This window comes from Parasteatoda tepidariorum, chromosome 6, assembly GCF_043381705.1.
Source record: "Parasteatoda tepidariorum isolate YZ-2023 chromosome 6, CAS_Ptep_4.0, whole genome shotgun sequence".
NCBI lineage: Eukaryota > Metazoa > Arthropoda > Arachnida > Araneae > Theridiidae > Parasteatoda > Parasteatoda tepidariorum.
Window position 1 is genome coordinate 84,219,884 of NC_092209.1, and position 17,527 is coordinate 84,237,410.

Consider the following 17,527-nt stretch of genomic DNA (forward strand, 5'->3'; position numbering starts at 1 on the left):
ATGAAAAAGTGAATTTGTGGCCTCAGTTAATAAAAGGATTTTTCACTCCTATCAAAACATTTTAGGAAAATATATCCTTTTAACTATTATATTGATATAATGTCTTTAAATTATGTATGAAAAAAATTAATGATTCTTTCAATATAAATCGTTGAAGGTGCAACGTATATTTAGCTGAAATAATAATTTTTAATGAAGGTTGCAAAGTGTTATTAACAGTTTCGTAACAATTCGATTTAAATATAGGCTCAGCAGATAAAGAATATACTCAAAGTAAAGATGACCTCAGAATTTCAGCTGCTACACAAATAATTTATGATTGGTCAGATGAGGGTAGGTCTGTAACAAAAGGGGTTAGAAAGGGCACTTGAGACTGCTGAAAATGATGGAGAAGAAGCATCTTATGGACCTGGTATTGATTCATTATAGTTAGTTGCAAATTTTTATGTATTAATTTATATGGATTACTGATTCCAAAACTTTAAACGCAATTTACATGTAACTGCGTTTCTCTTACTCGCTATATCTAGCACGCTCTAACTAGTAAGATTTTTAACCGATTTAATTCAAATTTGACTCAATGTTCTCAATTTACTGTGAACATACATAGTTGGCAGACATAACGTTTCCAACGTTTCTAAATGCGCTTGAAACTTCTTTATTTCTGAGATGGAAAAAAAGTGCATTTGGCACGTAACAATTAACGAGAAACATTGGAAAACTATAATCTATATTTCCTAGGCCGGGATAGCCTGGTTGGTAGGGCACTGGGCCCATGTCCAAGAGTTCGTGGGTTCGATCCCCGCCGGCCGAAGACTCCCCGTGTTGTAAATGGTGACTGATGCACGTTAAATCTGTGGAGTTCGCAAACTCCTCCATGTTCCCATAACAAATCAATACCTCTGGGGGTACTAATCCAGGAGTTTTCTTGTGTCCTGGATTGGTTCAAAATTACAAGGCTACGGGGTTGACCATTAGTAGTCGTAAACATTGGGTTGGCAGTTCAGCGACGGCTAAAATAATATAAAATCTATATTTCCTGCTGCTAACCTATGCACTTTAAATATAATTTATTCAAATGTAAGTTAGAACCTCAACTCAACTCTTGAGTAAATAAAGAAAATCAAAATCCCATACTTATCAACAAAATTCTTAACATTTGAGAATTATATTATATATGGTGTTTATTACGCTGTCAGATGTTCTTAAACCTTCTCTATTTCTGAGAAGAAAAAGGTTTAACTGCAATTGGCATTAAAAAATCTTCGAGAAACATTAGAAAATTATAATTTATATTTCCTATTCTTAACCTGTACACTTTAAATCCAATTACTTCTTAAGGTAAGTTAGAACTTTCATCAAAACTCAGCTGTCGAATGGATGAAGAAAATTCCATTTTAATTAAAAACTCCATACTTTGTAAACGAAAATCATATTATACATATTTATCATGTTGCCAAATGAGCTTAAACCTTCTTTATTTCTGAGATAAAGATGGTTCAAGTGCATTTGTCACTAAACATTCAACGAGAATCTTTAATAATACTTATTCGTTATTTTTTTTATTGTCAACGAGTATAAAATATAAAGCTAATTATTTTAAATGTCACTTAGAACATTCATCGACTAAGCTCTCAAGTGGATGAAGAAAATTCCAAATTGTAAACAAAATTCTTAAAATTTAGGAATCATATTAGTGTTTTTAGAGTTCAGTAAACCTTTCAGAAGGATAGCAACAAACAAGACCTTTCCTGACCGCACTGTTTACTTACGAAGAACAGAACGTAAACAGAAAACTTCTGTTTGTCTGCCATTCGGAATAAAAATTTTCTCTAACAATTGAGGATGATGCAAGACTGCAAAATCGATTTATTAAAAAAAAACACAAGTCGCCTTTTTTCCCACGAGGCGACTGTAAGATTACTTAATCATCCACTGTCCCATGACGCAAAAGGACTCTCTGAGCGATAAGATAATTTCAGCAAATTGAAAGAAAGACGACAAAAAATTGCTACATCACTGAGCCTTGTGTTTCAACAGGCCTTTCTTTTCGATTTCAGGAAGGTTGCGGTGCAGTTTATATAGAAACGGTAAGCGTTGGTGAACACAGAACACAAAATGGTACGAAACGAGCAAAACGTTAGCTTGCTTGATGGCTCCAGGGAACATCATGGAGCAGCAGAGCCCTTTCTTTTCACTTCAGAATCAGTGGGTGAAGGGCATCCAGGTAAATCAATTCTTACACTTTAATCTCTCTAATGGATTACTAATTACAACGAAAATTGAGAGGCATATTGGTGTTTCAATGACCTACATTTAATCATAGATGTTTTTTAAACTTTTATAATTCGAAAAATGACATTCAAATTGATAATATAACTTACATAAATATTAGAGTAGTTATATGGGTAATTGTCCTAGAAATTGTATCACCAATTTAACACTTAAATTATTAATTTTTAAATTTTCTTTATTTAAGAACAGCTTGATCCCCCATAAATGCACATTTAATTATTTCTTCAATACTATTCTCTGTAATATCATTTCGATGATTTTTAAACTTTTATAATTCAAAAAATGACATTCAAATTGATAATCTAACTTACATAAATATTAGAGGAATTTTATGGGTAATTGTCCTAGAAATTGTATCATCAACTTAACACGTAAATTATAATTTTTTGATTTTCTTTATTTAAGAATAGCTTGATCCTCCATAAATTCACATTTAATTATTTCTTCAATACTATTCTCTGCAAAATATCATTTCGTGACTTTAAAACGATTCGTGATTTTTTATTCTCTTACATTATTGTGCCAAAATGTTTCAATGACATACATTTAATTATAAATGATTTTTAAACTTTTATAATTCGAAAAATGACCTTCAAATTGATAATCTAACTTACATAAATATTAGAGTAGTTATATGGGTAATTGTCCTAGAAATTGCATCACCAATTTAACTCTTAAATTATTAATTTTTGATTTAGAATAGCTTGATCCTCCATAAATTCACATTTAATTATTTCTTCAATACTATTCTCTGCAATATCACTGTGTTCAAAACATGTAACTGTAAATATGGTAGCGATCAGAGTATGTAGAATAATAATAAGTTTATTATAGTTGTGTTAAAAAACGTAAATATAGAGTTGTGTGAAAGACACATAAATATAGACGTGAATAAAATATGTAGAATAATAAAGTAAATATAGTTGTGTTCAAAACACGTAAGTATAAATATAGTTGTGATCAAAATATGTAGAATAATGGAAACATAAATATAATTTAAAACTGTGAAAACTTCTTATAAGAAATAAACTTGCAAAATAACGTTAAAAAAAAAAGATTGTAATTTTTTATTATCTTATTATGCCAAAATGTTTCAATGACATACATTTAATTATAAATGATTTTTAAACTTTTATAATTTGAAAAATGACATTGAAATTGATAATCTAACTTACATAAATATTAGAGGAGTTATATGGGTATATGTCCCAGAAATTGTATCACCAAATTAAAACTTAAATTATTAATTTTTGATTTTCTTTATTTAAGAATAGCTTGATCCTCCATAAATTCATATTTAATTATTTCTTTAATACTATTCTCTGCAATATCATTTTGTGATTTTAAAACGATGATTAAATTAGGAAAATGCTGCTGGAAGTATATTTATTACAAATATTAATACTGTTACATTATTAAAGTACAATAATTCATCCAGGTTTTGAATAATTTAGTTTGAAAAAATTAATGACAGAACAATAATCTGTTACTGTTTTTCCTGCTTACAATTAATACATACTTCCTTCACGGCTTGATATTTAGTTTAGGTACGATGTTGTGTTTTTGAACAATTCTCAAGTTTTTTAACAGATTAAAATTTTTTATGGGCTTTTATATAACGATTCTTAATTGATTAAAAAATAGAGTTTAAAGATTGCGGGATTTAATTTGCTGGCTTTTTTGAATTTTAGCTTAAAAGTTTCAAAATTTCATTATGTTTAGCTTAAACTAAGTTGGCGAGTTTCTTCCACTGCTGAAAAAACTGCCCTGGAAGAATTGAACGAAACTACTTTTTTCACATAAAACTGCATGTTTAATTTATTTAATTAGATTATTCTAAAGATAGATTTATATTTTAATTACGATTGTTAAATGTCATATTTTTATGTGAAAATTAATGCATGAAAAAAATTGAAGTTCATAAATTCTTACAGGAAAGCACAATTAAAAAAAAAAATTGAACTTTATTTTTGTAACTTAAAATTATAATACTTATACTAATACTTCTAGCATTTAATTTTTTAAATAAAATTTGTTACTGTAAAATATTCTGATTAGTACTTAACAAATAAGAATGCAGTTAACAAATGCATGCAGTTTGGTAAACAATTATGAATCTGGACAAAATTTTATTTTCTGAATTTTTTGTAATTTTGAAATTTTATGAACCAAATTTTATCACTTATTTCTAACTAGATGTCCACTAATGTAACGCTAGAACATTACTACTTTATTTAGTATGCCTAAACTTATTATATCCTAGTTTTTAATATACATAAACATATTTTTTTCCTTGTACTTGAGTATTTAAATACTTAAGTAACATGTTTGAAGTTCAGCCAAAAAAATGGTTTATTTATCTCTGAAACACATAAACAGTTATATATAGCTAATTACTAGGTTTATATATCTTATAATAAATTACTATAGATTTCAATTTAAATGAACGTTTAGTAAAAAATAAATTTGTAAATTCAATTAAAAACTTTAAGCAATAAGTTGTAAAACATTATAATATTTCATTTGACTCCCGGTGGCTGAGTGGTAGCGCCTCGCGCTCCCGTGCCACAGGTCCTGGGTTCGATCCTCCGGCCAGGCAAGGTTGACAGAGCCTTTCATCCCTTCAGTGGGTCGATAAATGAGTACCAAGCATGCTTGGGAGCTAAACACTGGTGGTTCCGCGTTCGGCTGACCAGAACATCTGCTCCTGCCCCCCAGAGCCCAGGGTCAAGAAAACTGAGATGGGCACATTAGGCCCTGGCCCTCTATGGGCTGTCGAGCCACTGAGTTTAGTTTAGTTTAATTTAGAATAGCAAACATTATAGTAATAAAAACTCAGTTACTGATATTTTTAAGCAATAAATACCCTTTGTTTTATCATCTATGATAAAACNCCTTTCATCCCTTCAGTGGGTCGATAAATGAGTACCAAGCATGCTTGGGAACTAAATGCTGGAGGTTCCGCGTTCGGCTGACCACTTGACCAGAACATCTGCTCCTGCACCCCAGAGCCCAAGGTCAAGAAAACTGAGATGGCCACAGTAGGCCTTGGCCCTCTATGGGCTGTCGAGCCACTGAGTTTACTTTAGTTTAATATTTAATTTAGAATAGCAAACATTATAGTAATAAAAACTCAGTTACTGATATTTTTAAGCAATAAATACCCTTTGTTTTATCATATCATTATAAAAAAATTGAATTTTAACTTGCATTTTGTTTAATTTGAAAAATAACTCATTTAAATAAAATCAATTTATTAATTACAAACTGTTTTGCCTTATTTTTTTAGTGTGATAATGCCCAGAAAAATTTAGTTGTTTTACTGGGTAGTTATAATTTTTGAAATATTCCTTCTCAAGCTTTCATATTTGTCTAAATTGAAGACTTTAATAATATTCAAAGAAGTATAAATATTTATGATTTTATGCTTTAAAAATGACTGAAAACTGTAAATTATCAGATTTTTGGTATTTAGCCAGGGCAGGGATAAATATCTATAGATACTCTTACTATTTATAAATACCTACCCATTAGGTATTTATAAATATCCCGTACTTATATTCTTTCCTATACTGTTATAAAACTAATTTTTAAAAATTTAAAAGATTAAAACTTATATAACTTTCATTATAAGTTTTAATCAAATCTCACACTTATCTACTTTTAGGACTTTACCAAGCTACGCATCTTTAAATGTTACAAAATGTTTTTCTTTTATAACTGCGTTTGAGCAGACTGTTTACATTGCGATAATCTGTTATATCATACTCACATTATCTTGTGGAGCTGTTATCAATCCTTAGCTTTTGTAATGTGTCTGCATTATCTATCAAGGTTATGATACAATTTTATCAACTTATATTATCAGTCCTCTCACTCGATATTGTAAATAGAGAAGTGCATTTTAAAATCGCCCTTAAGCCTCCCTAGACCTGCTATTCTATTTCCTAAGTGTTTTTTCTTTAATTAAAATTATTTGCATCACTTTAAACTAGTGGATTCTAGAAAATACTGACTTAACAATCGCTGAATAATGAAAATTCGATAAAATGTTTCATCATTACATTCATAATTTCCTTCAAGACTTTATTTTAAAATTATGAAAAGTGATTAAAGTTGTGAAAGTTTCAAGAGTTCGCCGCTGCATTTATTTTAAATATAATCGTATCGTCTGATAATTAAAATGCATAATTAAATATCGTTCAATTTTAATACTTAAATCGTTTTAGGAATTTTAATCGTTTAATGAATCACTTCATTAAATTGAAAACGATTAATTTAGAATTACTTCACATTTGAAATAAAATATGAAAATAAATATACATTATCGTTTTTCACAATAACAGACATTAATTTCTTTTCTACAAAATAGAATTTAAAAATTGTTTTAACAAGAAGAAAAATAAAATGCTTTGCTACTAAGCAAATCTTATCATCAGAATGATATATGAATAAATGTTTCAAATTTCACTTGCTGAGTTGCTAAACTAGGATAGTTTCTAAAACTTGTCGTTGGACGCGATTAAATAAACGTGATATTTCATCAAGTAAATTGGAATGTTGTTGAAAAAGCTTTCTTAAATAGCAACAAATACCTGAAAATACATAAATTATTACACCTCACGATTTTTAAATTTTACTTTTTTTCCAATAAATGTTTTCATTCACAATTGTTGGTAGAACTATATAGCTATATGGAATATGGGCTATTATAGTACTTATACGTTATGATGGATATAAGAAAAGACATTCATTTTTGAAAATAAGTATTCAGTTCTGAATAAAATCATTAATGCGTAGTTAGAATTTTTGTTAGCGCTTCATATATTTCATCACCTTTTACAAGAATTCGTCATACGAGTAAATTAAGTTTAATGATATACCATTGCTGAATAAAAGCTTTTAAAGGATTGCGTGCCAGAAATATGATCATCACTTAGTTTCCGATCATGAAATTTAATATATGATGATTATTTATACTATATAATTTTTTTCCGGTATAGTGGTGCTCATGTTTTAAGAGTGAAACTGACGAACTCTTCCATTAAATGCCCTTTAAACGAGTTGCATAATCACTGGATGTGGCAAGAAAGTGTAATTTAATTAAAAAATTATTAATTTAAAAAAAAACCCAAGGAAACTTCACAACTAAATTCATACGATAAACTCATTTTTATTAACATGCATTCGGAAATTATTCAATAGTAAAACAAAGTTTCAACAAAGTGTTCTTAAGTTTTCCTTAAATGTGAAGGAGACTTAAATTTTAAAGATCTAAAATTTCATTGTTATATTTGTTTGAAAAGCTTTAGTCAAATATTTACTTGTTAGAATATTCTGTTTCGTAATAAAAATGGTAGTAAAGAAGATTACAGTTTTAGAATTTTTGATGGTCAAGAGAGATTAAAAACACAAAAATCAGTTTGAATGCCGGTGGAAATTAAGAGGCGTTAAAGGTAACTATTAGAAAATACCTTCGACGATCACACTGGTTTTGATGTTTTAAATCCGCCATCCGAAATACTTAATTCGTCATCTTTTGTTAACGCTTTTGTTCGTTTTTATTCACTCACTTAAATACTATAAAAGAAGCCCCAATGTGTATATTTTTTTACTTCAATTTTAACGAGGATTTTAAAAGATTAAGGACTATATAAAGTTGCATAGCAATGGAGACATTTCAAATCAAAAAAATTATTTATATACCTAATCTAACTTTTAATTTAAAAAAAATATTAGCTTCTTTCATAGGTGTTGACGCGATTTCAATATTCAACTTCATTTTTTTTTCTTTTCTAAATAATAATTAATACACAATAAATTATTTTTGAAAATGTGTCATTCATCGCATAAAACAATTCGTTTTTTATTTAAAACTACCTATAACTGCAAAAAATAACAATTGTAAATTAAAATAAAATAATAATATGATTCGTTTTCTTTAATTTCTTTCAGTTTTTTCTTCGTAAAAAATTAAAGTTAAATAACTTCGCTAAAGAATCAGTTTTTAATTTTTCACCACTGCAACTTACAGATGAACTCACATGATTACTTTTTTTTTTTCAGATAAACTCTGCGATCAACTTAGTGATGCTATCCTGGATGCTCATTTAAAACAAGATCCTTGTTCCAAAGTCGCCTGTGGTAAGCATTTAGAATCACAGAAAGAAAAAAAAACACACCTGGTAAAAAAAGCATTGGAAAAATAATCACTTACCAATTATATGAATTTAGGGACCGATATTTTGTTCGGGCCGTTACGTCAAAATATAATGTAATTAAAATTTAATTAATATACAAATATTAATTTAAATTATGCGGAAAGGAACTTTTAATTAACTTCTGTGGAAAGAAACTTTAAATCTCATCTAATAACATTATTATATATTGTGTATCATTTATTAATTATCTTTCTGGTATTTAATCTTGTGATACACTAAAAATACTAGCCGCCTTTGGCGACCAACTTGGTCACCTTTCAAAATTAGCGTGTAATATATAAATTTTAATGGTAACCATGCCGAGGTAACGTAACTTTATTGGCGTCGCACTAGAACAGCACAATAGGCTATTGGCGACGGTCTGGGAAACATCCCTGAGGATGATCCGAAGACACGCCATCACGATTTTGATCCCCTGTAGAGGGAATGGCTCCCCTGCTTTGGAAGCAAGACGACCTGCGAGCGAAGTCGAGCACTTTACGGTAGAACAGTTTAACGAGGACTGATACCGCGCACCCTCGGGTCCCTACGCAGGCTAATCAAAGTGATCACCCACCGCACACTGACCGCAGCCAGTAACCATGCCGAATGCTCAGCACAACTGTATTTAAATTTTCTAATTCTTTAACTTCTCCTTCAATTCTAAATCTATTATTCGTTTTAAACAACATATTAACCCATTTTTTTCACCTTCTAGCTATACCTACGCGGAAGTACTTTGATTTCAAGTTTAACTATCAATTAATATTAATATTGAATTTTTAGTAATAATTTTAAATCCCACAAATCACCGTAAATATGAGTTCGGGAAACTTCAGCACAGTAGACAACAGAAGTATTAAAGTTATTTCCATCTCTGTCATGAGATAAGAAAGAAAACTTATCCCAATGCTTCGTTACATGCTGTACTACTTCCTCACTCACCGCTTTAGCCATATAACTTTGAGTACCGTATAATATTAATATTATATTGTTCGAAAAACAGTATGTGGCACATACCACCATTTATGTTTAAGGTTTTTACAGCCATTTTAGAAAAGATCAAAAATATATCGAAATAATTACTTCGTAACTAAGTTTCTATTTCTATAAAAATACAAAATTATTCAAAATAAAAACTTCTGAACATACACCTAAGTTTTCAACACTACTTAAAATATTCCATAAGACAACCTAATGAAATATAATATATATTTAATATCAAGAAGGCTTTTACCATTTCCAACGAATTCATTCCACAAAAAGACATCAGAAACAAATACTGAAAATTCTTGGGCAATGATATTATTCAAAACTTCTTTTACATCTCGTCTAACGGATTCTACCTATGCTTCACTACTTACTGCTACACGGGTTAGTAAACCTCATCTAACAAAAACTCAGTCTGAAAAACAATCAACTTCAAGAAGTTCCAAAATTATCGTCTGCTTTTTTTATTGATCTCGTTGTGCTGTTATGTTATTAATGCTTATGTTATCCGAATTTTTTAGGACTCTTACACTGTGCTCAAAATATATAACTATAAATATGTTAATTTAATATAATTGTGTTCAAAACACGTAAATATAGAGTTGGGTGAAATAACATATAAATATAGATGTGGATAAAATATGTAGAATGATAAAATAAATATAGTTGTGTTCAAAACACGCAAGTATAAATAAAGTTGTGATCAAAATATGTAAAATAATGGAAACATAAATGTAGTATTAAACTGTGAAAATTTCTTGTAAGAAATAAACCTGCAAAATAACGTCTTAAAAAAAAAGAAAAAATTAATAATAATAATAAAAAAAAAGGAATGTAATTTTCTATCTTCATACATTATTATGCCACAATATTTAATATTCCTTGATTGAATGTCATTATATATTAAATAAAACGCTTATATCTAAATATATTTAAAGAGAAAAGAAAAAATTATTAATAAATAAAATATTTTAAAAAAGTATTTAAAAATAAAAAAAAATAAGAAAAAAAAATAAGGAAAGATATAATCTCGTCATCAGCTCTCACGATTATATCCACAAAAAAGAGTGCTTTCTAATATTGTATTAATATAGATAAAGCAAAATATATCACTACATTTAGTGTCTTAATCTCTCTTTTCTTTTATTATTCTTTCTTGTCTTTATTTTGTTATAAATATATTATTTTTGCAAATCTTGTAGTTGGGCCATTTAAAAGTTTTCGGACGGAAAAGAAACATTATTTAGCATTAATAGTAGAAAACTCCCTTGAATGTTCTCTATTTAAAACAATTTGTATCAGAATAATTGTTTTAATTAATTTTTTTTTGATACTTATAAACTGAAGTTACTCCTTTTCTTTTCAGAGTCTGTTACCAAAGGAGGCAAAGTTTTGGTATGCGGGGAAATAACATCTCGTGCACACGTCGATTACGAGAAAGTAATAAGAGATGTCGTACGACATGTTGGCTACGATGATGCATCAAAAGGTAAGAAATATGCGAATGAATTTTACACACTCCTATGTATGAAAAATATTCGAATTTATTCCATCCTTTCTTTTAACCGATTTTACAAATATATATATGTATATATAATTTATTTGTTAGGTTTAGATTACAAAAACTGTGAGATCGAAATAGCAATCCATGAACAGCATGAAGAAATCGCCAACATCGTACACGTCGATAAACACGAAGATGATATTGGAGCAGGGGATCAGGTAAATATATAAAAGAGTATTTGTTGAATTTGTACAAATAAAATAATAGAAAAACTACTGCGTCTAAAAGACGAAAAAATCTATATAAAAAATAGTTTGTTCTCATAAATTATATCTAAAAATTAAGATTCTAAACAATTTTTTCTGATTATTTTAAAAGATTAGAATCAAGAGAGTTTTTAATTGCACATTATTTATCACAAACCAATAATTATTATCTGAGCAATGGATGTTCGTATTCTAAATTTGTTGTGGACTATGTACAAAATGCTGCATTGTATACTAATTTGAACGCAAAATATGATATTATGATTTTGTGGATGTAAATGACGGAGAAAAAGACAATGCGTAATTTTTCTTCGCATTTTCTTTTCTTTTATAAAAGGTTACTAAGTTGACGATCAAATAAAAATAACATTTTCATTATTTAATAAATCTAATTTTTTACGCATTCATATTTTATTTTAACTGACTTATTTAGTTATTTTTGATAATATTCGATTAGAACAAACATCAGTGTAGGGCATATCGGACAATGGTTCTGCAGGCGTCCCTTTCGGGTTATTATTAGTAATATTGGCGATTACTAAAAATTTAAGCCTTTCTAATTTGAAAAAAAAAATGAATCTACTTTTTACATGAAAAAGGTATTTTCAACCAATACTATAATAAATTACTATGGCCGGGATAGCCTGGTTGGTAGGGCACTGGGCCCATGTCCAACAGGTTGTGGGTTCGATCCTCGCCGGCCGAAGTAATGGTAATATGTAGTAAATGGTGATTGATGCATGTTAAATCTGTCGAGTCACAATGTCCTCTCTGTTCCCATAACAAATCATACCTCTGGGGGTACTGATCCAGGAGTTACCTTGTCTGCTGGATTGGTTCAAAATTACGAGGTTACGGAGTTGAACATTAGTAGTCGTAAACCCAAGATTGGGTCGGCTATTCAATGACGGTTATAAAATAAATTACTATCATACAAATTGAAAACACGAAGTAATGCTATTCAATACCTCGCAGTTTTTTATTAAATGCAATGCTTAATCAACGCGTAACATGTTTAACCATTTCCTATTTTTCTGATTGGTTTTTGGCATTAATATGCCGGTTTAACAACTTTGCCGGTAACATACAGACTGAACAATTAATAGAATAATTAAAGTAGAGCATTCCCGCAACAGCCTGTAGTGAGCCAGGAAGACCACGGCTCCACTATTTTGTGACCAACTAATTGTGTAAATAAGCTTGTAACTGTATGGGAATAATAATAGCACTTAATAATAATTATGGGTAAAACGTTCTGAAGAAGGCATTTTGAAAGATTAAAACACAATAAATATAACTTCATTTAAGCAATTTTTTTTCTTTCAGGGTCTAATGTTCGGGTATGCCAGTGATGAAACTGAAGAACTCATGCCACTCACCATCATGCTCGCACACAAACTTAATTCTAAACTCGGCGAATTACGAAGAAACGGAACATTTCCTTGGGCTGGTCCCGATTCAAAATCACAAGTAAGTTTTCATATTTGTAGCTACAAATTTTGTGTTTTTCATATTTGTAGTTTTTCATTGCATAAAAAATAATAAAACATACTTAATTATGAAATATAATTTAAATGTAACCGGCGACATTTGTTGTTGCCTGGTCTTAGTATTATACTTGCCCTACAACTAATTTAAAATTTTCAGGTCTAACTAAAAGTAAAGAATTTAGTAGACTATAAATACAGGGTTATTCATAATTCCCTCCGCCTGTAAACGCCATTTTTCTTTACTACAACTGGCTTCAGTGGAACATGCTACTGCCATCTACCGGCAACTGCTTAAGTTAAAACTTGAATACTTTCGGAATAATTTCATATGTTCTTTTTTGCCATATTCGTCTTCGTTTTTTTACTACAACGCTTCGAAACCCCGGAGGGAATTATGAATAACCCTGTATATCAACTGAAAAAAATGAATGTAGTGAAAAGTTAATGAATACAATGGACTAAATATACAACTAAAGGAAAGTGTGGATAAAAACTAAACCACGATTTTGCAGGTGACGTGCGAGTACGTGTTTGATCAAGGAGCTGCAGTACCTCAACGCGTACACACAGTTGTTGTGTCAACACAGCACACGAACGACATTACCTTAGAAGAACTTCGAACACAAGTGATGCAAAGGGTTGTTCTAGAAGTTATTCCTAAACATATGAGGGACGAGCAAACTATTTATTACATAAATCCATGCGGAATATTCGTCAATGGAGGACCCAAGGTAAGAATAAATCTTCCAAGAAAAATACGAAACCAACAATAACTATAAGGAACATATAATAATCTTTGTTTTCCTTGTAGGTTGATGCTGGACTTACTGGGCGAAAAATAATTGTGGACACCTACGGAGGGTGGGGAGCCCACGGAGGAGGAGCCTTCTCAGGAAAAGATCCAACTAAAGTAGACAGATCTGCAGCATATGCTGCAAGATGGGTCGCCAAATCTTTGGTAGCAGCGAAACTTTGCCGTCGATGCCTAGTACAAGTAAGTTTCTTTTTGTATAGAATTTATATACTTTTTTGGGGGTTCTTTCAAATATTAAGTAAGCACATTTTCATAATTTCGGACTCCCACTCTCTTCTTGTCCACAAATAAAGTAAATTGCAAACTCCGTCCTATGCTCACGTAAAAGAATCGTACCCTGCCTTTTATTCTAGTAATCTAATTTTTGGATTAAATTGAAATAAAAGATGTAACTTTGCATAAAGCAAAATTTACATTATAATTCATTTCATTAAAATTTGAGTAGATTATTCCTCAGGAATCAGATTCCATCTCTTCTGACACTAAAAACGTAATAATTAAATCGATGATCTTTAAAAACTCATATCATTTACCACTTCTTTTCTTTGTAATGATATAGCGAAGTTAACAGAAAGTCTACGAAACTTTTTGCGCAATTATTCCATCAATTTAATATTGCACAAATTAACTTTAATAAATTTGTCAAGTTGAACCATATTACTGTTGCATGATAAAATGGTACAACTCGAACTGCGAAATGGTTCAATAGAATATTGTTTGTACGGTAACGTGGTTAAACTTGATCTACATTAACACGTTCACACCGGGTGTTGCGCCTGAAAGCGGGACGGAAAAGAGAAAATACTGGTAGAAGAACTATTTCAATATTAGATAATATTCGGGAGGAGTTAATCTATTCTCAACAATAACAATTCACTGTAAGGAAATTTATCGCAGCGAAGAAGCAATTCAATATAAAAATTGCATCCGTTGAAAACAATTGGTAGGTTTGGATTTTTATCATTCCCGGAAAAAAAACAAAAAATGAAATTTATTTGTTACCAGTTTTTACTCCGGTGCGCAGCCCGATGAGACAATCTAGCATGATCCACCGGTGGGTCACCCCAGCGTGGCTTAACTTGAACCATATTGTGAAGCGATAAAATGGTATAATTTGAATGGCAGCATTGCTTAAATTGAACAGCAAAATGGTTCGATGTGAGCCGATTATTGCCACATAATAAAATGGTACAATTAGAACAGTAAAATGGTTCAAAAGGAAATATTACTTCCATACGATAGAATGGTATGAATTGAACCATAACATGGCCATACGCAAACCAAAGTAAGGCTGCATCCAACTTTTCAACATTAAAAAGAAATCCTAAACGAGTTCCTAAACTTTTTATTTTTAGCAGCAACACTTGATACATAAAGCACTCGAGTTCCTAAACTAGTACTAGTTGGAAAATGGAACATCTATAAATGCAGGGTCTAGCAGAAAGGAATCCACGCAATGTTTTAGAAACACTTATCATTGCTCAACTTATGACCAAAGGTTCTATTAGATATGGTGTTTTTAGTTATAATTCTGTAAATTTAAAATTTGACTAAACGAAATGTTTAAGAAAATATTGATCTCGCATAACATGCCGAGAGAGATTTATATGGTGAGTTGTTCTTTTTTTCAGATATCCTATGCAATCGGAATTTCTGAGCCACTATCGATCTCTGTATTTTCTTATGGAACTTCAGACAAAAGCAGCAAAGAGTTGTTGAAAATAGTTGAAGACAATTTTGACTTAAGGCCTGGCAGAATTATCAAGTGAGTATATTTTCATTAACCTAAATAATATATTGGTAGTTTAATGATAATGTCTCCGTTTTAACCAGTTTTCCAATACGCAAAATAAAAACAGAACATCCAAACAACTTTTTGGATTGAATTTTCACATACTAAAATGCAAATGGTTCGATGCCCAAATATGCACTAAACCATAGCTTTTCTGCATTAACTTTTTCTTCTTCAACCAACAAAATTTGATATTTAAAATATGGGGATCTAAAAAATATTGAGCTAATAATTCAGTCAGGGAAATATTCGAAAATTTGGACCTATTGAAGATAATTTTACTTTTTCAGAATTTGAAAATATCTAGAAATATTAAGAACAGTAAATTTTTTTTTTTAAAAACAAAATGGTTTAATTTGTTTGTCTACGCATAATTCCATGTAAAATGTAATTTGTTACAATTTATCATTATTATTTAATTTAATGAGGGTTAGGAAAGTTTAGAATAATAAAGATATAAAATTTTTCACGAAACTATGCAATTTTAAGTGACAAAATCTAAAATTTGAACAAAACTGTATTAAGACTATTCGGCCGATTTCATTCAAATTTTGTACATTAGCGGCCAAACATTATACTCATTTATGAAAAAAATGAGGATTCAACTTTTAATTTTACAATAGGAAAGAGGAAGAAAGTTTATACATTTATATAACATAAAATAAACAAAATGCACTGAAATTGAATCAATTTCTTGAAATATTGATTAGTATTAAATACTTTGCCAACAGAGTTAAATAATAATGTTGAAAAATAAAATGGACGGTACACAATACCTTAAGCTTCTAAGTTCTTGTCTTACCATTCATAAAAATAATTAGAAAAAATGCTATGTTACATTCTAAACATGCACAGTGTGCAAAATAAAAAAGTGCACAATGTTTGGATTTCCTATCATTCTTTAGATTCAATGACCAAAACTATAACTCGATCTTAAATTATTGAGAAATTGACCTAAAATATGCTAACTAATTAGCGTAGACGACATTTTAAGCTACAAAATCAGAGACAAACCCGAATTTTTTCTGAATATACATACATTTCTTACGACAGATTTGGATTCTTAACTATGGGGGGGGGGGAGGGTTAATCGCAATCTGGAAAATATACTGCCAATAGTTTGGTCAAGACAGCCAGAATTCTACTTTTTGCATAATTTCCTTATCTTGAGAATTCTTTCTTGAATTTGCAAACAATCATAAAATTCATTAATCCAAGGTCAATTCCACACAAAAATTATTTTTTAATTATTATTTATTAATATTTTATTTAATAGCAGTCGAAAATATTTTGAATTGTAAGGTATACAAATTTTTACATAATTTTTAGAAAAGTAAGGCAAAATACACAATTTGAACGAAATTGATGAAATAGTTTCTGAGCTAACAAATTTTAAAAAAGTTGTATATTTAAAATTGAATTTCTACATTTACTGCAAATATTGGACAAAAATCTATCTCCTCAGTTTGATGAAGAGTGCACAATTCCTTAAGAACATTTCACACCCTTAAGTTTCATAAACCCTTCATTTGAAAATAACTTAATTTTCTTTTCCTACAGGGATCTTAAGCTCTACACGCCATTTTACCAAAACACCTCCGTCTATGGACACTTTGGAAGAGAAGAATTTCCATGGGAAGTACCCAAGAAATTGGTCCTATAGTCTTTGGCATGCTTGTGACGTCTTTTAATGTTTATATTTTTTAATTTAAAACATGTTCCTATGAAACATAAAATGCATACTAACTGCATTGCAGTTTAATTGTAATATGCCTTGTTCTTACCTATATTACTTTCACTCTGAATACATTTTGTACTCAAAAATAAACCTTCCTTGCACTTCTGTAAAGGAGATGTACATCGATGTATTGAACAAAAGTGGAAATAAATAACTTTTTACATTTTTAAGCCCAATGTATTCTTTACATACTATATTTTGCCATACAGAATTTAAGATCACGGGTGCCACTCTAAAAATATTTCATGACAGAACTTTTTTTGATAAATGAACACGATCTAGAATTATTTACTAGAATTTTCAGACATTTATAGTTCACCGACTCCAGAATGTATCTTTCTATAATAAGAACTTATAATTATCAAGTTTTTTTTCTTTATTAATTTATTTTTTACAGAACTAGATAAAAATAACAGCTAACCTCGTACATCTTTTTAC

The 17,527-nt window shown here is 29.8% G+C and overlaps 1 protein-coding gene across 1 annotated transcript; it reads left to right on the top strand.

Annotated features, from left to right (window-relative positions):
- The first annotated feature begins 1,705 nt into the window (after positions 1–1,705).
- Positions 1,706–17,259, top strand: LOC107455432 (S-adenosylmethionine synthase). The gene is made up of 9 exons (XM_016072993.3): positions 1,706–2,227; positions 8,362–8,439; positions 10,852–10,974; positions 11,095–11,207; positions 12,582–12,725; positions 13,258–13,476; positions 13,557–13,739; positions 15,191–15,324; positions 16,912–17,259. The coding sequence occupies exons 1-9, from the start codon at positions 2,119–2,121 to the stop codon at positions 17,012–17,014; spliced, it is 1,206 nt and encodes a 401-aa protein (XP_015928479.1). The 5' UTR covers positions 1,706–2,118; the 3' UTR covers positions 17,015–17,259.
- The last annotated feature ends 268 nt before the right edge of the window (positions 17,260–17,527 follow it).